General features: G+C 46.6%; 1 protein-coding gene across 3 annotated transcripts in view; it reads right to left on the bottom strand.

Moving 5' to 3' along the window:
• LOC139568424 (protein kinase C beta type) overlaps positions 1-27,500 on the bottom strand; it is a 97,508-nt gene that overhangs the window by 32,993 nt on the left and 37,015 nt on the right. For all 3 annotated transcript variants that reach the window (XR_011673600.1, XM_071390231.1, XM_071390232.1), the window contains exons 4-10: positions 27,001-27,112; positions 23,801-23,929; positions 17,483-17,639; positions 16,832-16,966; positions 9,218-9,314; positions 860-1,003; positions 540-713 (exon numbers count right to left, since the gene is read on the bottom strand). Coding sequence is in view for 2 of the 3 variants with exons in the window: in XM_071390231.1 (XP_071246332.1) it covers positions 540-713; positions 860-1,003; positions 9,218-9,314; positions 16,832-16,966; positions 17,483-17,639; positions 23,801-23,929; positions 27,001-27,112 (948 nt within the window). In the remaining variant the exon portion in view is untranslated. The remainder of the gene's footprint in view (positions 1-539; positions 714-859; positions 1,004-9,217; positions 9,315-16,831; positions 16,967-17,482; positions 17,640-23,800; positions 23,930-27,000; positions 27,113-27,500) is intronic.

Raw genomic sequence — 27,500 nt, 5'->3', positions numbered from 1 at the left:
CAGACCCCACAGAGCCCCAGGACAGAAACACAATTAGACTCAACCAGATCATGAGAAAGCAAAAATATAACTATTTGACACACTAGAAAGAATCAACTAAAAAACAGAGCTAACTGGAATGTTATTTGGCCCTAAACAGAGAATACACAGTGGCAGAATACCTGACCGCAGTGACTGACCCAAAATTAAGAAAATCCTTGATTATGTACAGACTCAGTGAGCATAGCCTTGCTATTGAAAGAGGCCGCCATAGACAGACCTGGCTCTCAAGAGAAGACAAAGAGAGGGAGGAGAGGTAGAGAGAGAGACAGCAAGGGTTGAGAAAGAGAGAGAGAGAGAGAGAGAGAGAGAGAGAGAGAGAGAGAGAGAGAGAGAGAGAGACTGTTCAGTATTCCCCAGGTATTCCCAGAATTCCACCTCAGAAAACACTGATAAAAGCAGTACACCTGCTCTTGAGAATGGTGTGTGCCTCTGTGTGTGTGTGCCTCTGTTTGTGTGTGTGTGCCCCTGTGTGTATGTGTGTGTGTGTGTGTGTTTACCATGGTCTGGAAGCAGGAGTGGAGCTGTGTGAGGAAGGGAGGTTTCCCGGACAGGGCCAGGACTCTCTTCTCCACCATGGTGCACTCCACATCGTCATCCTGAATCACAACATCCTTCTTCAGGATCTTCACGGCGTACAGCTCGTCTGCCCCTTTACGCTCCGCTAACATAACCTGGAGACGAGGGGATATTTAACAGGATCTTTAACAGAGTAACACACAGTCTCTCTGTCCCCCAAATGCACAGTCTCTCCGTCCCCCACATACAGTCTCTCCAACCAGTCTCTCCGTCCCCCAAATACAGTCTCTCCACCACGTACCTTCCCGAAGCTGCCTTTGCCCAACACCATAATGAAGTTGAAGTCTGTCAGTTTGACGCGGTCCTGGTTACCGTTGCTATCGTACTTAGAGGTGGAGTTAGAAGAGGAGCCGTCTGTGTTCTTACCAGGACCGATCTTAGCCCTCTGATGGGGAGAGACAACTTACGATCAGAGTTACAGTTTCTTACGTCAACATTTTGAGTTTGATAACTGCCATAAAACTTAACTACATGTTTTTAATCTAGAAGAATCAGAAAATAAATATCTGCTTTTCTCTCTCTAAACATTAAGCTCAGCTCATTCATCAAGGTCAGGGGACTGTTAACATAGCGGTTGGAACAGGGGACTGTTGCATAGCGGTTGGAACAGGGGACTGTTACATAGAGGTTGGAACAGGGGACTGTTACATAGAGGTTGGAACAGGGGACTGTTACATAGAGGTTGGAACAGGGGACTGTTACATAGAGGTTGGAACAGGAGACTGTTACATAGAGGTTGGAACAGGGGACTGTTACATAGAGGTTGGAACAGGGGACTGTTACATAGAGGTTGGAACAGGGGACTGTTACATAGAGGTTGGAACAGGGGGACTGTTACATAGAGGTTGGAACAGGGGACTGTTACATAGAGGTTGGAACAGGGGACTGTTACATACATATAGAGGTTGGAACAGGGGACTGTTACATAGAGGTTGGAACAGGGGGACTGTTACATAGAGGTTGGAACAGGGGGACTGTTACATAGAGGTTGGAACAGGGGACTGTTACATAGAGGTTGGAACAGGGGACTGTTACATAGAGGTTGGAACAGGGGACTGTTGCATAGAGGTTGGAACAGGGGGACTGTTACATAGAGGTTGGAACAGGGGACTGTTACATACAGAGGTTGGAACATGGGACTGTTACATAGAGGTTGGAACAGGGGACTGTTACATAGAGGTTGGAACAGGGGGACTGTTACATAGAGGTTGGAACAGAGGACTGTTACATAGAGGTTGGAACAGGGGACTGTTACATAGAGGTTGGAACAGGGGACTGTTACATAGAGGTTGGAACAGGGGACTGTTACATAGAGGTTGGATCAGGGGACTGTTACATAGAGGTTGGAACAGGGGGACTGTTACATAGAGGTTGGAACAGGGGACTGTTACATAGAGGTTGGAACAGGGGACTGTTACATAGAGGTTGGAACAGGGGGACTGTTACATAGAGGTTGGAACAGGGGACTGTTACATAGAGGTTGGAACAGGGGACTGTTACATAGAGGTTGGAACAGGGGGACTGTTACATAGAGGTTGGAACAGGGGACTGTTGCATAGAGGTTGGAACAGGGGGACTGTTACATAGAGGTTGGAACAGGGGACGGTTACATAGAGGTTGGAACAGGGGACTGTTACATAGAGGTTGGAACAGGGGACTGTTACATAGAGGTTGGAACAGGGGACTGTTACATACATAAAGAGGTTGGATCAGGGGACTGTTACATAGAGGTTGGAACAGGGGGACTGTTACATAGAGGTTGGAACAGGGGACTGTTACATAGAGGTTGGATCAGGGGACTGTTACATAGAGGTTGGAACAGGGGACTGTTACATAGAGGTTGGAACAGGGGACTGTTACATAGAGGTTGGAACAGGGGACTGTTACATAGAGGTTGGAACAGGGGACTGTTACATAGCGGTTGGAACAGGGGACTGTTACATAGAGGTTGGAACAGGGGACTGTTACATAGCGGTTGGAACAGGGGGCTGTTACATAGAGGTTGGAACAGGGGACTGTTACATAGAGGTTGGAACAGGGGACTGTTACATAGAGGTTGGAACAGGGGACTGTTACATAGAGGTTGGAACAGGGGGCTGTTACATAGAGGTTGGAACAGGGGACTGTTACATAGAGGTTGGAACAGGGGACTGTTACATAGAGGTTGGAACAGGGGACTGTTACATACATAAAGAGGTTGGAACAGGGGACTGTTACATAGAGGTTGGAACAGGGGACTGTTACATAGAGGTTGGAACAGGGGACTGTTACATAGAGGTTGGAACAGGGGACTGTTACATAGAGGTTGGAACAGGGGACTGTTACATAGAGGTTGGAACAGGGGGACTGTTACATAGAGGTTGGAACAGGGGACTGTTACATAGAGGTTGGAACAGGAGACTGTTACATACATATAGAGGTTGGAACAGGGGACTGTTACATAGAGGTTGGAACAGGGGACTGTTACATAGAGGTTGGAACAGGGGGACTGTTACATAGAGGTTGGAACAGGGGACTGTTACATAGAGGTTGGAACAGGGGACTGTTACATAGAGGTTGGAACAGGGGACTGTTACATAGAGGTTGGAACAGGGGACTGTTACATAGAGGTTGGAACAGGGGACTGTTGCATAGAGGTTGGAACAGGGGACTGTTACATAGAGGTTGGAACAGGGGACTGTTAATATAGAGGTTGGAACAGGGGACTGTTACATAGAGGTTGGAACAGGGGACTGTTAATATAGAGGTTGGAACAGGGGACTGTTACATAGAGGTTGGAACAGGGGGACTGTTACATAGAGGTTGGAACAGGGGACTGTTACATAGAGGTTGGAACAGGGGGACTGTTACATAGATGTTGGAACAGGGGACTGTTACATACATATAGAGGTTGGAACAGGGGACTGTTACATACATAAAGAGGTTGGATCAGGGGACTGTTACATAGAGGTTGGAACAGGGGACTGTTACATAGAGGTTGGAACAGGGGACTGTTACATAGAGGTTGGAACAGGGGACTGTTACATTGAGGTTGGAACAGGGGACTGTTACATAGAGGTTGGAACAGGGGACTGTTACATAGAGGTTGGAACAGGGGACTGTTACATAGAGGTTGGAACAGGGGACTGTTACATACATAAAGAGGTTGGATCAGGGGACTGTTACATAGAGGTTGGAACAGGGGACTGTTACATACATGAAGAGGTTGGATCAGGGGACTGTTACATAGAGGTTGGAACAGGGGACTGTTGCATAGAGGTTGGAACAGGGGACTGTTACATAGAGGTTGGAACAGGGGACTGTTACATAGAGGTTGGAACAGGGGACTGTTGCATAGAGGTTGGAACAGGGGACTGTTACATAGAGGTTGGAACAGGGGACTGTTACATAGAGGTTGGAACAGGGGACTGTTGCATAGAGGTTGGAACAGGGGACTGTTACATAGAGGTTGGAACAGGGGACTGTTACATACATAAAGAGGTTGGATCAGGGGACTGTTACATAGAGGTTGGAACAGGGGACTGTTACATAGAGGTTGGAACAGGGGACTGTTACATAGAGGTTGGAACAGGGGACTGTTACATTGAGGTTGGAACAGGGGACTGTTACATAGAGGTTGGAACAGGGGACTGTTACATAGAGGTTGGAACAGGGGACTGTTACATAGAGGTTGGAACAGGGGACTGTTACATAGAGGTTGGAACAGGGGACTGTTACATACATGAAGAGGTTGGATCAGGGGACTGTTACATAGAGGTTGGAACAGGGGACTGTTACATACATAAAGAGGTTGGATCAGGGGACTGTTACATACATAAAGAGGTTGGAACAGGGGACTGTTACATACATACAGAGGTTGGATCAGGGGACTGTTACATAGAGGTTGGAACAGAGGACTGTTACATACATAAAGAGGTTGGATCAGGGGACTGTTACATAGAGGTTGGAACAGGGGACTGTTACATACATGAAGAGGTTGGATCAGGGGACTGTTACATAGAGGTTGGAACAGGGGACTGTTACATACATAAAGAGGTTGGATCAGGGGACTGTTACATACATAAAGAGGTTGGAACAGGGGACTGTTACATACATACAGAGGTTGGATCAGGGGACTGTTACATACATAAAGAGGTTGGATCAGGGGACTGTTACATAGAGGTTGGAACAGGGGACTGTTACATACATACAAAGGTTGGATCAGGGGACTGTTACATAGAGGTTGGAACAGGGGACTGTTACATAGAGGTTGGAACAGGGGACTGTTACATAGAGGTTGGATCAGAGGACTGTTACATACATAAAGAGGTTGGAACAGGGGACTGTTACATACATACAGAGGTTGGATCAGGGGACTGTTACATAGAGGTTGGAACAGGGGACTGTTAATATAGAGGTTGGAACAGGGGACTGTTACATAGAGGTTGGAACAGGGGACTGTTAATATAGAGGTTGGAACAGGGGACTGTTACATAGAGGTTGGAACAGGGGGACTGTTACATAGAGGTTGGAACAGGGGACTGTTACATAGAGGTTGGAACAGGGGGACTGTTACATAGATGTTGGAACAGGGGACTGTTACATACATATAGAGGTTGGAACAGGGGACTGTTACATACATAAAGAGGTTGGATCAGGGGACTGTTACATAGAGGTTGGAACAGGGGACTGTTACATAGAGGTTGGAACAGGGGACTGTTACATAGAGGTTGGAACAGGGGACTGTTACATTGAGGTTGGAACAGGGGACTGTTACATAGAGGTTGGAACAGGGGACTGTTACATAGAGGTTGGAACAGGGGACTGTTACATACATAAAGAGGTTGGATCAGGGGACTGTTACATAGAGGTTGGAACAGGGGACTGTTGCATAGAGGTTGGAACAGGGGACTGTTACATAGAGGTTGGAACAGGGGACTGTTACATAGAGGTTGGAACAGGGGACTGTTGCATAGAGGTTGGAACAGGGGACTGTTACATAGAGGTTGGAACAGGGGACTGTTACATAGAGGTTGGAACAGGGGACTGTTGCATAGAGGTTGGAACAGGGGACTGTTACATAGAGGTTGGAACAGGGGACTGTTACATACATAAAGAGGTTGGATCAGGGGACTGTTACATAGAGGTTGGAACAGGGGACTGTTACATAGAGGTTGGAACAGGGGACTGTTACATTGAGGTTGGAACAGGGGACTGTTACATAGAGGTTGGAACAGGGGACTGTTACATAGAGGTTGGAACAGGGGACTGTTACATAGAGGTTGGAACAGGGGACTGTTACATACATGAAGAGGTTGGATCAGGGGACTGTTACATAGAGGTTGGAACAGGGGACTGTTACATACATAAAGAGGTTGGATCAGGGGACTGTTACATAGAGGTTGGAACAGGGGACTGTTGCATAGAGGTTGGAACAGGGGACTGTTACATAGAGGTTGGAACAGGGGACTGTTACATAGAGGTTGGAACAGGGGACTGTTGCATAGAGGTTGGAACAGGGGACTGTTACATAGAGGTTGGAACAGGGGACTGTTACATAGAGGTTGGAACAGGGGACTGTTGCATAGAGGTTGGAACAGGGGACTGTTACATAGAGGTTGGAACAGGGGACTGTTACATACATAAAGAGGTTGGATCAGGGGACTGTTACATAGAGGTTGGAACAGGGGACTGTTACATAGAGGTTGGAACAGGGGACTGTTACATTGAGGTTGGAACAGGGGACTGTTACATAGAGGTTGGAACAGGGGACTGTTACATAGAGGTTGGAACAGGGGACTGTTACATAGAGGTTGGAACAGGGGACTGTTACATACATGAAGAGGTTGGATCAGGGGACTGTTACATAGAGGTTGGAACAGGGGACTGTTACATACATAAAGAGGTTGGATCAGGGGACTGTTACATACATAAAGAGGTTGGAACAGGGGACTGTTACATACATACAGAGGTTGGATCAGGGGACTGTTACATACATAAAGAGGTTGGATCAGGGGACTGTTACATAGAGGTTGGAACAGGGGACTGTTACATACATACAGAGGTTGGATCAGGGGACTGTTACATAGAGGTTGGAACAGGGGACTGTTACATAGAGGTTGGAACAGGGGACTGTTACATAGAGGTTGGAACAGAGGACTGTTACATACATAAAGAGGTTGGATCAGGGGACTGTTACATAGAGGTTGGAACAGGGGACTGTTACATACATGAAGAGGTTGGATCAGGGGACTGTTACATAGAGGTTGGAACAGGGGACTGTTACATACATAAAGAGGTTGGATCAGGGGACTGTTACATACATAAAGAGGTTGGAACAGGGGACTGTTACATACATACAGAGGTTGGATCAGGGGACTGTTACATACATAAAGAGGTTGGATCAGGGGACTGTTACATAGAGGTTGGAACAGGGGACTGTTACATACATACAAAGGTTGGATCAGGGGACTGTTACATAGAGGTTGGAACAGGGGACTGTTACATAGAGGTTGGAACAGGGGACTGTTACATAGAGGTTGGATCAGAGGACTGTTACATACATAAAGAGGTTGGAACAGGGGACTGTTACATACATACAGAGGTTGGATCAGGGGACTGTTACATAGAGGTTGGAACAGGGGACTGTTACATAGAGGTTGGAACAGGGGACTGTTACATAGAGGTTGGATCAGGGGACTGTTACATACATAAAGAGGTTGGAACAGGGGACTGTTACATACATACAGAGGTTGGAACAGGGGACTGTTACATAGAGGTTGGAACAGGGGACTGTTACATAGAGGTTGGAACAGGGGACTGTTGCATAGAGGTTGGAACAGGGGACTGTTACATAGAGGTTGGAACAGGGGACTGTTACATACATAAAGAGGTTGGATCAGGGGACTGTTACATAGAGGTTGGAACAGGGGACTGTTACATAGAGGTTGGAACAGGGGACTGTTACATAGAGGTTGGAACAGGGGACTGTTACATTGAGGTTGGAACAGGGGACTGTTACATAGAGGTTGGAACAGGGGACTGTTACATAGAGGTTGGAACAGGGGACTGTTACATACATAAAGAGGTTGGATCAGGGGACTGTTACATAGAGGTTGGAACAGGGGACTGTTACATACATAAAGAGGTTGGATCAGGGGACTGTTACATACATAAAGAGGTTGGAACAGGGGACTGTTACATACATACAGAGGTTGGATCAGGGGACTGTTACATACATAAAGAGGTTGGATCAGGGGACTGTTACATAGAGGTTGGAACAGGGGACTGTTACATACATACAGAGGTTGGATCAGGGGACTGTTACATAGAGGTTGGAACAGGGGACTGTTACATAGAGGTTGGATCAGAGGACTGTTACATACATAAAGAGGTTGGAACAGGGGACTGTTACATACATACAGAGGTTGGATCAGGGGACTGTTACATAGAGGTTGGAACAGGGGACTGTTACATAGAGGTTGGAACAGGGGACTGTTACATAGAGGTTGGATCAGGGGACTGTTACATACATAAAGAGGTTGGAACAGGGGACTGTTACATACATACAGAGGTTGAAACAGGGGACTGTTACATAGAGGTTGGAACAGGGGACTGTTACATAGAGGTTGGAACAGGGAACTATTACATACATAAAGAGGTTGGATCAGGGGACTGTTACATACATAAAGAGGTTGGATCAGGGGACTGTTACATACATAAAGAGGTTGGATCAGGGGACTGTTACATACATATAGAGGTTGGAACAGGGGACTGTTACATAGAGGTTGGAACAGGGGACTGTTACATACATATAGAGGTTGGAACAGGGGACTGTTACATAGAGGTTGGAACAGGGGACTGTTACATACATAAAGAGGTTGGATCAGGGGACTGTTACATACATATAGAGGTTGGAACAGGGGACTGTTACATACATATAGAGGTTGGATCAGGGGACTGTTACAGACATATAGAGGTTGGAACAGGGGACTGTTACATAGAGGTTGGATCAGGGGACTGTTACATACATAAAGAGGTTGGATCAGGGGACTGTTACATACATAAAGAGGTTGGAACAGGGGACTGTTACATACATATAGAGGTTGGAACAGGGGACTGTTACATAGAGGTTGGATCAGGGGACTGTTACATACATAAAGAGGTTGGAACAGGGGACTGTTACATACATAAAGAGGTTGGAACAGGGGACTGTTACATACATAAAGAGGTTGGAACAGGGGACTGTTACATACATACAGAGGTTGGATCAGGGGACTGTTACATACATAAAGAGGTTGGATCAGGGGACGAGGTTGGATCAGGGGACTGTTACATACATAAAGAGGTTGGATCAGGGGACTGTTACATACATATAGAGGTTGGAACTAGCCTAAATCGAGAGCCAACGGGGTAACGTTAGTGAATTGGACCTCCACTTAAGATGGAAATCAAACTGCATCCGGTTTCGACGGGGATTCCCCCGAGGGAAAGTGTATAGCACAAGGGCTGAGCGGGTAAAAACAACGTGTTTGGACTGCAGCCTAGGATATAATACTAGCAACCCTCCCTCTGGTTGACACGCTCACTTCCCGCCAGTGATGTCATTGGTTTCTCTCACCTCAAACTTTTGTCGTAGTTCCTCGTTGCCTTCTTCTCCGTCTGGTTGGACAGGAACATTAAAGTACTCTCCCTCCTCCTGGGACAACAGTTTAAACCTGTAGAATATACAGATTAACACGACAGATTAACACTGCAGATTAACACTACAGATTAACACTGCAGATTAACACTACAGATTAACACTACAGATTAACACGACAGATTAACACGGCAGATTAACACTGCAGATTAACACTGCAGATTAACACGACAGATTAACACGACAGATTAACACGACAGATTAACACGACAGATTAACACTGCAGATTAACACTGCAGATTAACACTGCAGATTAACACTACAGATTAACACCACAGATTAACACCACAGATTAACACCACAGATTAACACGACAGATTAACACGACAGATTAACACGACAGATTAACACTGCAGATTAACACTACAGATTAACACCACAGATTAACACGGCAGATTAACACTACAGATTAACACCACAGATTAACACGACAGATTAACACGACAGATTAACACGACAGATTAACACGACAGATTAACATGACAGATTAACACTACAGATTAATACCATTGACTCTATGTTCGGCTGGCGTTAAAGTGGCACTAGTTTCAAATTCACGTTACTTTGACATTTCGTTTGGTAAAAACAAGGCGCACTGGCATTTCCCAGCCCTAACGCCAGGTTTGGCAAATTTACCTGTTTTATATCAGCCCTGCGCTCAAATGGGGAGGGGTGGAAATATTTTAGGCGTGTCGACACCTGAAACCCCACCTCTTTAAGGATTACCTAGGATAGGATAAAGTAATCCTTCTAACCCCCCCCCCCCCCCTAAAAGAGTTAGATGCACTATTGTAAAGTGGTTGTTCCACTGGATATCATAAGGTGAATGCACCAATTTGTAAGTCGCTCTGGATAAGAGCGTCTGCTAAACGACTTAAATGTAAATGTAAATGTCGTTAAAAACATGATCCAAAGTGGTCATTTCAGGCAGAGCTGATGGGGATATTTAAGACCAACCAAAAGCTGTTTTTTAGCGGTAACGCTGTTGGTTCTGGAAGGAACTCTGACAGAGGAAACTCAGCCTATACAGCTGTGATGCAACCTGCTCATATGAACACGGAACAAGAGTAGCCTAACGGGCTTTTGGTGCCTGTATACTTCCTATTTAGAAACATTAACTAAGGGTTTTCCCCATCTCCCATTTCGTGGTATTTCATTTTTAAAAAACAATTAAAAAAACAATTAAGTCTTTTTGTTGTTGTCGTCTGCCCAATGCAATCGCGAAGTAGTCAAGACTGTCAATAAAGGGATTGGCTCCTGAGACCGCTTGGAAATAAATCTTAAATCACCAAAGCTTTATTAAAACATCGAGTTAGAGAGGAGTGAAACGGTGAGCTCACGTTCCCTTTGTATCTCCACACTGTAGGCAGACCCACACTGTAGACAGACCCACACTGCAGGAAGACCCACACTGCAGGCAGACCCACACTGTAGACAGACCCACACTGCAGGCAGACCCACACTGTAGGCAGACCCACACTGTAGGCAGACCCACACCACTGTAGACAGACCCACACCACTGTAGACAGACCCACACTGTAGGCAGACCCACACTGTAGGCAGACCCACACTGTAGGCAGACCCACACTGTAGGCAGACCCACACCACTGTAGACAGACCCACACCACTGTAGGCAGACCCACACCACTGTAGGCAGACCCACACCACTGTAGGCAGACCCACACCACTGTAGGCAGACCCACACTGTAGGCAGACCCACACTGTAAAGCCAAGCCCACCCTTAGGCCGGCTATAACGAAGGCTTTTAAAAAAAGTATCTTTATTTAACCTTTCTTTAGGCAAGTCAGTTAAGAACCTCTCTGGGATCGCGGGACGCTTGCGTCCCAACAGCCTGTTAAAATGTAGAGCGCCAGATTTAAAAAAAAATCTATAAAATCAAACTTTATTAAATTACACATATAAGATACCAAATTAAAGCTACACTCGTTGTGAATCCAGCCAACATGTCAGATTTCAAAAAGGCTTTTCGGCGAAAGCATAAGATGCTATTATCTGATGATAGTGCAATGGCTACACTCTCTTTGTTGACAATTTCAACCATGCCGGCGCTACTCAAAACGCAGAAATAAAATATAAAACATGCATTACCTTTGACGAGATTCTTTTGTTGGCACTCCAATATGTCCCATAAACATCACAAATGGTCCTTTAGTTCGATTAATTCCGTCCATATATATCCAAATTGTCCATTTATTTGGCGCCGTTGTACCAGGAAAAACAGCCTTCAATTTGCGCAAAATCACGACAAAATATCAAAAAAATTACCTCTAAACTTTGCCAAAACATTTCAAAGTACTTTTGTAATACAACTTAAGGTATTTGTAAACGTTAATAATCGATCAAATTGAAGACGGGTCAATCTGTTTTCAATACAGGATATCAACAAACTCACGGTACTTTTCAAGTCTTGCTCAACTCTCAAACATAAACACACGAAGTCACTCCACTTCCGGGTCAATATCTTTCTCAATTTACTAATGAAAAACCTTAACCTTTTTCCATACAATGGCGACATCCAGTGGAAGCAGTAGAAACTGCGTGGATAGTGATTAGAATTCTGGTGTGCCCATGATAACCCATTGAACATACAGGAACTTAACAATAAAAAAGTTAGTCCTCAGGGTTTTGACTGCTATATAAGTTCTGTTATACTTACAGATATGATTCAAACAGTTTTAGAAACTTCAGAGTGTTTTCTATCCAAATCTACTAATAATATGCATATCTTATATTCCGGGGATGAGTAGCACGAAGTTGAAATTGCGCACGCTATTTTTCCCTAAGTGAAAACTCTGCACCCTATCCTCAAGAAGTTTTAAGAACAAATTCTTATTTACAATGACGGCCTACCCAAAGGCCTCCTGCAGGGACGGGGGATTAAAAATAAATACAAATATATATATATAAATATAGACAAAACACACATCACGACAAGAGAGACACCACAACACTACATAAAGAGAGACCTAAGACAACAACACAACATGACAACACAACATGGCAGCAACACAACATGACAACACAGCATGGCAGCAATACAACATGACAACAACATGGCAGCAACACAACATGACAACAGCATGGCAGCAACACATGACAACACAGCATGGCAGCAACACAACATGACAACAACATGGCAGCAACACATGACAACACAGCATGGCAGCAACACAACATGACAACAACATGGCAGCAACACAACATGACAACAACATGGCAGCAACACATGACAACAGCATGGCAGCACATGACAACAGCATGGCAGCAATACAACATGACAACAGCATGGCAGCAATACAACATGACAACAGCATGGCAGCAACACAACATGACAACAGCATGGCAGCAACACAACATGACAACAGCATGGCAGCAACACAACATGACAACAACATGGCAGCAGCACAACATGACAACACAGCATGGCAGCAACACATGACAACACAGCATGGCAGCAACACAACATGACAACAACATGGTAGCAACACAACATGACAACAACATGGTAGCAACACAACATGACAACAACATGGCAGCAACACATGACAACACAGCATGGCAGCAACACATGACAACACAGCATGGCAGCAACACAACAACAACATGGCAGCAGCACAACATGGCAACAACACAACATGACAACAACATGGTAGCAACACAACATGACAACAACATGGTAGCAACACAACACAACAACAACATGGTAGCAACACAACATGACAACAACATGGTAGCAACACAACACAACAACAACATGGTAGCAACACAACATAACAACATGGTAGCAACACAACACAACAACAACATGGTAGCAACACAACACAACAACAACATGGTAGCAACACAACATAACAACAACATGGTAGCAACACAACATAACAACAACATGGTAGAAACACAACATGACAACAACATGGTAGCAACACAACATGGCAACAACACAACATGACAACAACATGGTAGCAACACAACACAACAACAACAACATGGTAGCACCACAACATGGCAACAACACAACATGACAACAACATGGTAGCAACACAACATGACAACAACATGGTAGCAACACAACATGGCAACAACACAACATGACAACAACATGGTAGCAACACAACATGACAACAACATGGTAGCAACACAACATGGCAACAACACAACATGACAACAACATGGTAGCAACACAACATGACAACAACATGGTAGCAACACAACATGGTACAAACATTATTGGGCACAGACAACAAGCACAAAGGGCAAGAGACAACAATACTTCACACGAAGCCGCTACTGTCAGTGAGAGGGTCCATGATTGAGTCTTTGAATGAAGAGATTAAACTGTTCAGTTTCAGTGTGTGTTGCAGCTCGTTCCAGTCGCCGGCTGCAGCGAACTGAAAAGACGAGCGACCCAGAGATGTGTGTGCTTTGGGGACCTTCAACAGCAATGTCTTGTTGATCCTGAAGATTTTATCATGTCATTATATTTTACATTTTTTTTTTTTTTTTTTTTTTTTACTGATTGCTTGTTTTTCATTAAATTTTATTACAATCAATCTGATTAGAATGATTCACCTTCCTGGTTTTATGTGACAACTTCCATGATGCACATTCAATGCAACTTCTAGAGATGTGTGAATGAGATCTGATCTGATAGATGGTTCTGTTTAGGTTCATAAAACACAGCCCTAATGGGGTGTAACGGGGGAGGGGCAATTATCTCCCTTCCTATTGGGGAGCAGTGTAACGGGGGAGGGGCAATTCTCTCCCTTCCTATTGGGGAGCAGTGTAACGGGGGAGAGGACATTCTCTCCCTTCCTATTGGGGAGCAGTGTAACGGGGGAGGGGCAATTCTCTCCCTTCCTATTGGGGAGCAGTGTAACGGGGGAGGGGACATTCTCTCCCTTCCTATTGGGGAGCAGTGTAACGGGGGAGGGGACATTCTCTCCCTTGCTATTGGGGAGCAGTGTAACGGGGGAGGGGACATTCTCTCCCTTGCTATTGGGGAGCAGTGTAACGGGGGAGAGGACATTCTCTCCCTTCCTATTGGGGAGGGGACATTCTCTCCCTTCCTATTGGAGAGGGGACATTCTCTCCCTTCCTATTGGAGAGGGGACATTCTCTCCCTTCCTATTGGGGAGCAGTGTAACGGGGGAGGGGACATTCTCTCCCTTCCTATTGGAGAGGGGACATTCTCTCCCTTCCTATTGGGGAGCAGTGTAATGGGGAGAGGACATTCTCTCCCTTCCTATTGGGGAGCAGTGTAACGGGGGAGGGGACATTCTCTCCCTTCCTATTGGGGAGCAGTGTAATGGGGAGGGGACATTCTCTCCCTTCCTATTGGGGAGCAGTGTACGGGTGAGAGGGCATTCTCTCCCTTCCTATTGGGGAGCAGTGTAACGGGAGAGAGGACATTCTCTCCCTTCCTAATGGGGAGCAGTGTAACGGGGGAGAGGACATTCTCTCCCTTCCTGATGGGGAGCAGTGTAACGGGGGAGAGGACATTCTCTCCCTTCCTATTGGGGAGCAGTGTAATGGGGAGGGGACATTCTCTCCCTTCCTATTGGGGAGCAGTGTAACGGGGGAGGGGACATTCTCTCCCTTCCTATTGGGGAGCAGTGTAACGGGGGAGGGGACATTCTCTCCCTTCCTATTGGGGAGCAGTGTAACGGGGGAGGGGACATTCTCTCCCTTCCTATTGGGGAGCAGTGTAACGGGGGAGAGGACATTCTCTCCCTTCCTATTGGGGAGCAGTGTAACGGGGGAGAGGACATTCTCTCCCTTCCTATTGGGGAGCAGTGTAACGGGGGAGAGGACATTCTCTCCCTTCCTATTGTGGAGCAGTGTAACGGGGGAGAGGATATTCTCTCCCTTCCTATTGGGGAGCAGTGTAACGGGGGAGAGGACATTCTCTCCCTTCCTATTGGGGAGCAGTGTAACGGGGGAGGGGACATTCTCTCCCTTCCTATTGGGGAGCAGTGTAACGGGGGAGGGGACATTCTCTCCCTTCCTATTGGGGAGCAGTGTAACGGGGGAGAGGACATTCTCTCCCTTCCTATTGGGGAGCAGTGTAACGGGGGAGAGGACATTCTCTCCCTTCCTATTGGGGAGCAGTGTAACGGGGGAGAGGACATTCTCTCCCTTCCTATTGGGGAGCAGTGTAACGGGGGAGGGGACATTCTCTCCCTTCCTATTGGGGAGCAGTGTAACGGGGGAGAGGACATTCTCTCCCTTCCTATTGGGGAGCAGTGTAAGGGGGACATTCTCTGATCTGATAGATGGTCCATAGTCTGTTCTGTTTTAATATTATATGGCTACAGGGAGAAATGATGGTGCCTGTAAGTGTGACATATTTAAAACATTTTTTTTTTATGTGATTAGATTTTAAATCGTTCTCTTTTTAGGTCTTATCAATAGTGAATGTAATCTTGCTTATTGACAATGGCATGTCCCTGCTCAGCCATAATGTAATGTACAGTACACCTAACCCCTAAATCAGTGTGAACGTTATTGAAGCCATGGAATTACTTACAACAATGTGGACTGCAGATGGGTTCAAGTCGATGTATTTAGCAAAGAAAAGGTCTACACTTTTTTGTCATTTCATTTCTGGAGTTGATTTCAAGGCAAAAACATAAAATAACACAAATACACAGCTTGAAGCAACTCCATAATTCACCACGGACCACGTTCTGATTGGTCGGTGAAGGGCCAGATCTCGACACACCCACAACTTGCTTATTCATCAAAACCCAGCCCTTTCACGCAAATGCCGGCAAGAGGGGCGATCATTTTGTAACAGTAGAAATAGCAAAAACTATTTCTGACCACCCCCCCTGAACCCATAGCATTACCACCTCAGATTGCCTGTTGTGTTAGTATGTTAAAATAGAGCCCTGTAGATCAACACAGGTCTCAGTTCCTCTGGGAAAACTGCCCCCCGCCCTTCTCCTCCCTCCCTCCATCTCACCATCCTCCTCTCCCTCCCTCCATCTCACCATCCTCCTCTCCCTCCCTCCTCTCCCTCCATCTCACCATCCTCCTCTCCCTCCCCCCTCTCCCTCCATCTCACCATCCTCCTCTCCCTCCATCTCACCATCCTCCTCTCCCTCCATCTTACCATCCATCCACTCCTTGTTTCTGGAGTTTGTAGATGCCCCTCCCTCCCTCCATCCTCCTCTCCCTCCCCCTCTCCCTCCATCCTCCTCTCCCTCCATCTCACCATCCTCCTCTCCCTCCCTCCTCTCCCTCCATCTCACCATCCTCCTCTCCCTCCATCTCACCATCCTCCTCTCCCTCCATCTTACCATCCATCCACTCCTTGTTTCTGGAGTATGTAGATGCCCCTCCCTCCCTCCCTCCCTCCCTCCCTCCCTCCCTCCCTCCATCTTACCATCTGTCCACTCCTTGTTTCTGGAGTATGTAGATGCCCCTCCCTCCCTCCCTCCCTAACTCCCTCCATCTCTCCATCCTCCCTCCCCCCCTCCCTCCCTCCCTCCCTAACTCCCTCCATCTTACCATCCGTCCACTCCTTGTTTCTGGAGCTCCGAGATGCCGAATGAGAGCGCTCCCATGAAGTCGTTCCTGCTGGTCAGATCCCAGTCCCAGATCTCCACCGACAGACGCCGGTCCTTATCAGAGTCCTTCAGAGGACTAGAGAGAGTATAGAGAGAGAATCAATACTTCCCCAGATGCAACCGTTCACACTTTATCTTGAGGTCTTTATCTTGACAGAGTGTAAAGTATCGTTCACAGATATTGTAAATGTTAAAAAGGTCTATCCCAAAGGCTTCTGCACACCAACTAACTATTGATGATCAACTACAACCAACTAACTATTGATGACCAACAGAGACTAAACACCAGACAGATTAGAGATCTTGTCAGACTCCATCAGAGCACTACAGAAGGGAGGAGGCAGAGAAACAAAGAGCAACACAATCTTTCCTTTCCTACTGTATGTTAATCAGTGTTGCCTGGATCTCCTTCAAAACAAAGATAATGTCAAGTCTAGAGCTCTCCCAACTCTAAGGGTTCTACAACAAAGATATTATAAACATAGGAGATATCGCACCATGTGATTTTTATAAACCAAAGATATTATAAACATGAAATATATCTCTAAATGTCTGTATAACAAAGATATTATAAAGAGTAGAGATATCTCACAATGTGAAGGTCTCATTCCAGGTGGGATTCAGGTTACACTTGATGGTCTTGGTCTTCTGCTTGGTGTCACTCTTGGGGTCGGGGATGAGTTTGAGCTTCACGTAGGGGTCAGACAGACCGTTAGGGTCCATGGGGACCAGGTTACAAGCCTCCTGGACTGGAGAGTGGAGGAGTGAGCGGAGGAGAGTAGGGAGAGGGCGAGGAGGGAGGAAAGGAGGGAGAGGGGGAGGAGAGGGTGGAGAGGAGGAGGAAGATAAATAGTTAACAAATTGTCAAACTGTAATTCAAATGAAATGAACTGTCTACCGTATTGCTGCTTTGAGAGGGTGGAGAGAGGGTGGAGAGAGGATGGAGAGAGGGTGGAGAGAGGATGGAGAGAGGGTGGAGAGAGGATGGAGAGAGGGTGGAGAGAGGATGGAGAGAGGATGGAGAGGGGGTGGAGAGAGGGTGGAGAGAGGATGGAGAGAGGGTGGAGAGAGGATGGAGAGAGGGTGGAGAGAGGATGGAGAGAGGGTGGAGAGAGGATGGAGAGGGGGTGGAGAGGGGGTGGAGAGAGGATGGAGAGGGGATGGAGAGGGGGTGGAGAGAGGGTGGAGAGAAGGTGGAGAGAGGATGGAGAGAGGGTGGAGAGAGGATGGAGAGAGGGTGGAGAGAGGATGGAGAGAGGGTGGAGAGAGGGTGGAGAGAGAGATGAGAGAGGGTGGAGAGGGGGTGGAGAGAGGATGGAGAGAGGATGGAGAGAGGATGGAGAGGGGGTGGAGAGAGAATGGAGAGAGGATGGAGAGGGGGTGGAGAGAGGATGGAGAGAGGATGGAGAGAGGGTGGAGAGAGGGTGGAGAGAGGATGGAGAGAGTATGGAGAGAGGATGGAGAGAGGATGGAGAGGGGGTGGAGAGAGGATGGAGAGAGGATGGAGAGAGGGTGGAGAGAGGGTGGAGAGAGGATGAGAGAGGATGGAGAGAAGATGGAGAGAGGATGAGAGAGGATGGAGAGAGGGTGGAGAGAGGATGGAGAGAGGGTGGAGAGAGGATGGAGAGAGGATGGAGAGAGGATGGAGAGGGTGGAGAGAGGATGGAGAGGGTGGAGAGAGGATGGAGAGAGGGTGGAGAGAGGATGGAGAGAGTATGGAGAGAGGATGGAGAGAGAGGGTGGAGAGAGGATGGAGAGAGGATGGAGAGGGGGTGGAGAGAGGATGGAGAGAGGATGGAGAGAGGATGGAGTGAGGATGGAGAGAGGATGGAGAGGGGGAGCTGCTCAATGAGAGTGATTGAAGAAAACATTAATCTCTGTTTGTATATCTGACAGGTTGAGTAAAACCACCAGCAGGGGAATTTAAAATCAATAAACTATTTAGCCCCAAACACAATCCAGAACCACTACATCTGTCCACTACTGCAGAGATCAATAATCAGTCATCAGGGTACAGTAACACAGTAGGCCAGGGTACAGTAACACAGTAACACAGTAACACAGTAACACAGCAGGCCAGGGTACAGTAACACAGTAGGCCAGGGTACAGTAACACAGCAGGCCAGGGTACAGTAACACAGTAGGCCAGGGTACAGTAACAGTAACACAGTAGGCCAGGGTACAGTAACACAGTAGGCCAGGGTACAGTAACACAGTAACACAGTAGGCCATGGTACAGTAACACAGCAACACAGTAGGCCAGGGTACAGTAACAGTAACACAGTAGGCCAGGGTACAGTAACACAGCAGGCCAGGGTACAGTAACACAGTAGGCCAGGGTACAGTAACAGTAACACAGTAGGCCAGGGTACAGTAACACAGTAGGCCAGGGTACAGTAACACAGCAACACAGTAGGCCAGGGTACAGTAACACAATAACACAGTAGACACACACCCTCTCTAAACAGCTCTCTCTCTACCCCCCATCTCTCTCTCTCCCCCCCTCTCTCTATCCCTGAACAGCTCTCTCTCTCTCTATCCCTGAACAGCTCTCCCTCTCTAAACAGCTCTCTCTATCCCTAAACAGCTCTCTCTCTATATCCCTGAACAGCTCTCCCTCTCTAAACAGCTCTCTCTATCCCTAAACAGCTCTCTCTCTATCCCTGAACAGCTCTCTCTCTCTCTATCCCTGAACAGCTCTCCCTCTCTAAACAGCTCTCTCTCTATCCCTAAACAGCTCTCTCTCTCTCTCTCTATCCCTAAACAGCTCTCTCTCTATCCCTAAACAGCTCTCTCTCTCTCTATCCCTAAACAGCTCTCTCTCTCTCTATCCCTAAACAGCTCTCTCTCTCTCTCTATCCCTAAACAGCTCTCTCTCTCTCTCTATCCCTAAACAGCTCTCTCTCTCTCTCTATCCCTAAGCAGCTCTCTCTCTATCCCAAAACAGCTCTCTCTCTCTCTATCCCTAAACAGCTCTCTCTCTATCCCTAAACAGCTCTCTCTCTCTCTATCCCTAAACAGCTCTCTCTCTATCCCTAAACAGCTCTCTCTCTCTCTATCCCTAAACAGCTCTCTCTCTCTCTATCCCTAAACAGCTCTCTCTCTATCCCTAAACAGCTCTCTCTCTCTCTATCCCTAAACAGCTCTCTCTCTATCCCTAAACAGCTCTCTCTCTCTCCCTCTCTAAACAGCTCTCTCTCTATCCCTAAACAGCTCTCTCTCTATCCCTAAACAGCTCTCTCTCTATCCCTAAACAGCTCTCTCTCTATCCCTAAACAGCTCTCTCTCTATCCCTAAACAGCTCTCTCTCTATCCCTAAACAGCTCTCTCTCCCTCTCTACTTGGTTCTGAATGCTCCATTAGTTACCACCAGTTTAGTGAGTCAGTACAGAACAATCAATCCTCTTCTCTCTCTCTCTACCCCCCTCTCTCCCCCCCTCTCTCTCTATCCCTAAACAGCTCTCTCTCTATCCCTAAACAGCTCTCTCTCTCTCCCTCTCTAAACAGCTCTCTCTCTATCCCTAAACAGCTCTCTCTCTATCCCTAAACAGCTCTCTCTCTATCCCTAAACAGCTCTCTCTCTATCCCTAAACAGCTCTCTCTCTATCCCTAAACAGCTCTCTCTCCTTCTCTACTTGGTTCTGAATGCTCCATTAGTTACCACCAGTTTAGTGAGTCAGTACAGAACTCTAAACAGCTCTGTCCATCTCTACTTGGTTCTGAATGCTCCATTAGTTACCACCAGTTTAGTGAGTCAGTACAGAACTCTAAACAGCTCTGTCCATCTCTACTTGGTTCTGAATGCTCCATTAGTTACCACCAGTTTAGTGAGTCAGTACAGAACTCTAAACAGCTCTGTCCATCTCTACTTGGTTCCGACTGCTCCATTAGTTACCACCAGTTTAGTGAGTCAGTACAGAACAATCAATCCTCTTCTCTCTCTCTCTACCCCCCTCTCCCCCCCTCTCTCTCTATCCCTAAACAGCTCTCTCTCTATCCCTAAACAGCTCTCTCTCTATCCCTAAACAGCTCTGTCCATCTCTACTTGGTTCTGAATGCTCCATTAGTTACCACCAGTTTAGTGAGTCAGTACAGAACAATCAATCCTCTTCTCTCTCTCCCCCCCCCTCCCTCTCTACTTGGTTCTGAATGCTCCATTAGTTACCACCAGTTTAGTGAGTCAGTACAGAACAATCAATCCTCTTCTCTCTCTCCCCCCCCCCCTCCCTCTCTACTTGGTTCTGAATGCTCCATTAGTTACCACCAGTTTAGTGAGTCAGTACAGAACAATCAATCCTCTTCTCTCTCTCCCCCCCCCCCTCCCTCTCTACTTGGTTCTGAATGCTCCATTAGTTACCACCAGTTTAGTGAGTCAGTACAGAACAATCAATCCTCTTCTCTCTCTCCCCCCCCCTCCCTCTCTACTTGGTTCTGAATGCTCCATTAGTTACCACCAGTTTAGTGAGTCAGTACAGAACAATCAATCCTCTTCTCTCTCTCTATCCCTAAACAGCTCTCTCCCTCGGTTCTGAATGCTCCATTAGTTACCACCAGTTTAGTGAGTCAGTACAGAACAATCAATCCTCTTCTCTGGGTGAGTGTTCCGGTGATTTGGGTCAATCGTTGGGTCATTGATCAAATAATGGACTTTCCAGTTCCGACACACACACACACACACACACACACACACACACACACACACACACACACACACACACACACACACACACACACACACACACACACACACACACACACACACACACACACACACACACACACACACACACACACACACACACACACACACACACACACACACACCTTTCCAGCACCCAGTGCTCCGAACAAGACTCAGGCCTCCAGTTTAAAGCCACACCCTGCTTGTTAATTCTTTAGGGTCTAAGATGTTGGGGGAGTGAGGGGTGCTGAGATGACATGTGGAATTATTTAAGATGGCCAAACCATGGATCATTAGCTGAATTGTAGGACCCCTTTAAGTACCCCCCCACCCCAAAATAGATAAACCATAGATTTAGGCCTTTACTACTTTAGCCCATAGAAACACATTCAGAAATGGCAAAATCTAGGAGACGTATTTAACCCTTTTTCTGGGTCGGTACAAAACTAACTTCATACTTCCATTCGTAAAAAAAACAAAAACGGTACTGGTTACCTTCAGACGAGTCCTGTGACACTTGTGGGGAATCCGGGGGGTCCACTCTGTTCATGAAAACATCCCCTTTCCATAGTGGCCTCCCATTAGTTTGTAGCCCAAACGGTTCGGACGCTACCAAACAAAAGTTGGCACATGGACGGTACAGACTTCAGATGAGTCTCCTGACACTTGTGGGGGTCGTAGAGCTAAAGGGAGTGTTCCTCAGAGTCTCCTGACACTTGTGGGGGTCGTAGAGCTAAACGGAGACCGTGTTCCTCAGAGTCTCCTGACACTTGTAGGGGTCATAGAGCTAAACGGAGACCGTGTTCCTCAGAGTCTCCTGACACTTGTGGGGGTCGTAGAGCTAAAGGGAGACCGTGTTCCTCAGAGTCTCCTGACACTTGTGGGGGTCGTAGAGCTAAAGGGAGTGTTCCTCAGAGTCTCCTGACACTTGTGGGGGTCGTAGAGCTAAAGGGAGTGTTCCTCAGAGTCTCCTGACACTTGTGGGGGTCGTAGAGTTAAAGGGAGACCGTGTTCCTCAGAGTCTCCTGACACTTGTGGGGGTCGTAGAGCTAAAGGGAGACCGTGTTCCTCAGAGTCTCCTGACACTTGTGGGGGTCGTAGAGCTAAAGGGAGACCGTGTTCCTCAGAGTCTCCTGACACTTGTGGGGGTCGTAGAGCTAAAGGGAGACCGTGTTCCTCAGAGTCTCCTGACACTTGTGGGGGTCGGAGAGCTAAAGGGAGACCGTGTTCCTCAGAGTCTCCTGACACTTGTGGGGGTCGTAGAGCTAAACGGAGACCGTGTTCCTCAGAGTCTCCTGACACTTGTGGGGGTCGTAGAGCTAAAGGGAGACAGTGTTCCTCAGAGTCTCCTGACACTTGTGGGGGTCGTAGAGCTAAAGGGAGACCGTGTTCCTCAGAGTCTCCTGACACTTGTGGGGGTCGTAGAGCTACAGGGAGACCGTGTTCCTCAGAGTCTCCTGACACTTGTGGGGGTCGTAGAGTTAAAGGGAGACCGTGTTCCTCAGAGTCTCCTGACACTTGTGGGGGTCGTAGAGCTAAACGGAGACCGTGTTCCTCAGTCTCCCCTTTCCTTGGAGTATTTTTATAGGTCACACTATTCGGACGCTACAGAAGTTTTCGTGTGAAGACCGATTTTTGGGATGTCTCGTGGACTGGCAAACACCGCTCTAACTCTGTCACCTTCCACTGCAGATGTTGAATAGCGACACTGGCAGATGTGGTGGATTAAGAAGCAACCAAACAGATATCTCTAGTTTAAACAAAGATCCTGATCCAACCCAACCAAACAGATATCTCTAGTTTAAACAAAGATCCTGATCCAACCCAACCAAACAGATATCTCTAGTTTAAACAAAGATTCTGATCCAACCCAACCAAACAGATATCTCTAGTTTAAACAAAGACTCTGATCCAACCCAACCAAACAGATATCTCTAGTTTAAACAAAGACTCTGATCCAACCCAACCAAACAGATATCTCTAGTTTAAACAAAGATTCTGATCCAAAGCAAACAAACAGATATCTCTAGTTTAAACAAAGATTCTGATCCAAAGCAAACAAACAGATATCTCTAGTTTAAACAAAGACTCTGATGGGGATTTTTTTGTTATGGAACTTAGACTGATGCGTCAATCCACTCTAGGGTGTTAAATGATTCGGTGCAGGGAGTGTTCCTCTTTGTGAGTGTTCCTGTGTGTGTGTGTGTGTGTGTGTATATATACACTCACTGTAGACGGTGAGTTTGTTGTCCTTGATATCTGCGGTGATCTGGATGCGTCCTCTCCTCTCAGTGTGATCTGTTCCACACAGACTGGGAACGTTGGACACGCACCGATTATGTATGTTCATCATACAATCTAGAGAGAGAGAGAGACACACACACACACACACAGATTATGGATGTTCATCATACAATCTAGAGAGAGAAACACACACACACACACACACACACACACACACACACACACACACACACACACACACACACACACACACACACACACACACACACACACACACACACACACACACACACACACACACACACACACACACACACACACACACACACACACACACGGGTTGTGGTCAATTCCATTTAAAATTCCAGTCAATTCAGAAATCAAACCAAATTCCAATGATGTATATTACTCATTGAAAACACTAAAAGAGAAAGGTGGACATTTGGCCCATGCTTTGGCTGAGAGTCTCTGTTTGGGGGGGGGGGGGGGGGCACTGTGTTTAATTTACCCAGAGCTTAATGGAGCACCTGAGGCCAATTAAACAAGATTTTAGTTCCGGTCTTCTGGAATTAAGTTTGACGTAAAGTATTGAAGTTCCTGTTTCTGTCCACAAGGGGGCACTGTGTTACAGGGTATCATCATAGAGCTGCTGTACACCGAGTGGACAAAACATTAAGAACACCTGCTGTTTCCATGACAGACTGACCAGGTGACAGATGTGATCCCGTATTGATGTCACCTGTTAAATCCACTTCAGATCAGTGTTGATGAAGGGCAGGAGACCTGGTTAAAGGATGTTCAAGCCTGGAGGCCATTAACACATGGACTGTGTCTGTGTGCCATTCAGAGGGTGAATGAGATAGAAAACTATTTAAGTACCTTTGAACGGGGTACGGTAGTAGGTGCCAGGAGCACCGGTATTTGTCAAGAACTGCCACACTGCTGGGTTTTTCACGTTCAACAGTTTCCTGTGTGTATCAAGAATAGTCCACTACCCAAAGGACATCCAGCCAACTTGACACAACTGTGGGAAGCATTGGAGTCAACATGGGCCAGCATCCCTGTGGAGTCAACATGGGCCAGCATCCCTGTGGAGTCAACATGGGCCAGCATCCCTGTGGAGTCAACATGGGCCAGCATCCCTGTGGAGTCAACATGGGCCAGCATCCCTGTGGAGTCAATATGGGCCAGCATCCCTGTGGAACGCTTTCGACACCTTGTAGAGTCCCTGACCCGATGAATTGAGACTGTTCTGAAGGCAAAACGGGGTGCAACTCAATATTAGGAAGGTGTTCCTAATGTTTTGTAAACTCAGTGTATGTATGGGTCTCCTGTTCTATGGCTGTTACAGGGTATTACCATAGAGCTGCTGTAGGTCTCTCCAGCTCTATGGCTGTTACAGGGTATTACCATAGAGCTGCTGTAGGTCTCTCCTGTTCTATGGCTGTTACAGGGTATTACCATAGAGCTGCTGTAGGTCTCTCCTGTTCTATGGCTGTTACAGGGTATTACCATAGAGCTGCTGTAGGTCTCTCCTGTTCTATGGCTGTTACAGGGTATTACCATAGCGCTGCTGTAGGTCTCTCCAGTTCTATGGCTGTTACAGGGTATTACCATAGAGCTGCTGTAGGTCTCTCTAGTTCTATGGCTGTTACAGGGTATTACCATAGAGCTGCTGTAGGTCTCTCCAGTTCTATGGCTGTTACAGAGTATTACCATAGAGCTGCTGTAGGTCTCTCCAGTTCTATGGCTGTTACAGGGTATTACCATAGAGCTGCTGTAGGTCTCTCCAGTTCTATGGCTGTTACAGGGTATTACCATAGAGCTGCTGTAGGTCTCTCCAGTTCTATGGCTGTTACAGGGTATTACCATAGAGCTGCTGTAGGTCTCTCCAGTTCTATGGCTGTTACAGGGTATTACCATAGAGCTGCTGTAGGTCTCTCCAGTTCTATGGCTGTTACAGGGTATTACCATAGAGCTGCTGTAGGTCTCTCCAGTTCTATGGCTGTTACAGGGTATTACCATAGAGCTGCTGTAGGTCTCTACAGTTCTATGGCTGTTACAGGGTATTACAGTAGCTGCTGTAGGTCTCTACAGTTCTATGGCTGTTACAGGGTATTACCATAGAGCTGCTGTAGGTCTCTCCTGTTCTATGGCTGTTACAGGGTATTACCATAGAGCTGCTGTAGGTCTCTCCAGTTCTATGGCTGTTACAGGGTATTACCATAGAGCTGCTGTAGGTCTCTCCAGTTCTATGGCTGTTACAGGGTATTACCATAGAGCTGCTGTAGGTCTCTCCAGTTCTATGGCTGTTACAGGGTATTACCATAGAGCTGCTGTAGGTCTCTACAGTTCTATGGCTGTTACAGGGTATTACCATAGAGCTGCTGTAGGTCTCTCCAGTTCTATGGCTGTTACAGGGTATTACCATAGAGCTGCTGTAGGTCTCTCATGTTCTATGGCTGTTACAGGGTATTACCATAGAGCTGCTGTAGGTCTCTCCAGTTCTATGGCTGTTACAGGGTACTACAGTAGCTGCTGTATTCCGCTAGGTGTCACTGTCTTACAGGGTTGGTGTATGTATCACATACAGCAGTTTGTTTCTGGGAGACGTATGTAGTCTGCTATAAACACTGGGGTTAACAACACACACAGCAATATGTACAGTCTCACAGCAACACACACAACAATATGTACAGTCTCACAACAACACACACAACAATATGTACAGTCTCACAGCAACACACACAACAATATGTACAGTCTCACAGCAACACACACAACAATATGTACAGTCTCACAGCAACACACACAACAATATGTACAGTCTCACAGCAACACACACAGCAATATGTACAGTCTCACAGCAACACACACAACAATATGTACAGTCTCACAGCAACACACACAACAATATGTACAGTCTCACAGCAACACACACAACAATATGTACAGTCTCACAGCAACACACACAACAATATGTACAGTCTCACAGCAACACACACAACAATATGTACAGTCTCACAGCAACACACACAACAATATGTACAGTCTCACAGCAACACACACAACAATATGTACAGTCTCACAGCAACACACACAACAATATGTACAGTCTCACAGCAACACACACAATGCTATATTTCCAGTATGTATAGGTATAGGTGTAGGTATAATAGACGTACGGTCACATCTCATGCCCTGGTGTATCAACCCGTAAAGTAGGGATCCACAGTGGTCACAGAACGTTGGACTGGAGTAGGTATGGACCTTAAACTTGTGTTTACTCCTCGGGTCCTGGAGAGAGAGAGAGACAGAGAGAGAGAGAGAGAGAGAGAGAGAGAAAGAGAGAGAGAGAGAGAGAGAGAGAGAGAAGGGATCTATAACATCAAAAGGAACATCAAATTCAACATACCAATCAGGATCTGGCTAAAAACACTTTATGGTTGTGAGGTCTGAGGTCACCAACCAAGAATTCACTAAATGGGAAAAACACCAAATTGATATATTTTTATTTGATTTATTTAACCTTTATTTAACTAGACAAAAAATATCCTCTGAATTGGGCCGATACCCGCTAATTATCAAAATTGTTTATTTCACTTTTGTAGATCCATTTCACTTGCTTTGGCAATGTAAAATTGTTTCCCATGCCAATAAACGCCCTTGAATTTAAATTAATTGA

The sequence above is a fragment of the Salvelinus alpinus genome, chromosome 2 (assembly GCF_045679555.1).
Source record: "Salvelinus alpinus chromosome 2, SLU_Salpinus.1, whole genome shotgun sequence".
Lineage (NCBI taxonomy): Eukaryota > Metazoa > Chordata > Actinopteri > Salmoniformes > Salmonidae > Salvelinus > Salvelinus alpinus.
Note: the sequence above shows the minus strand (reverse complement) of the source record. Positions and strands in the feature narration are given on the sequence as shown.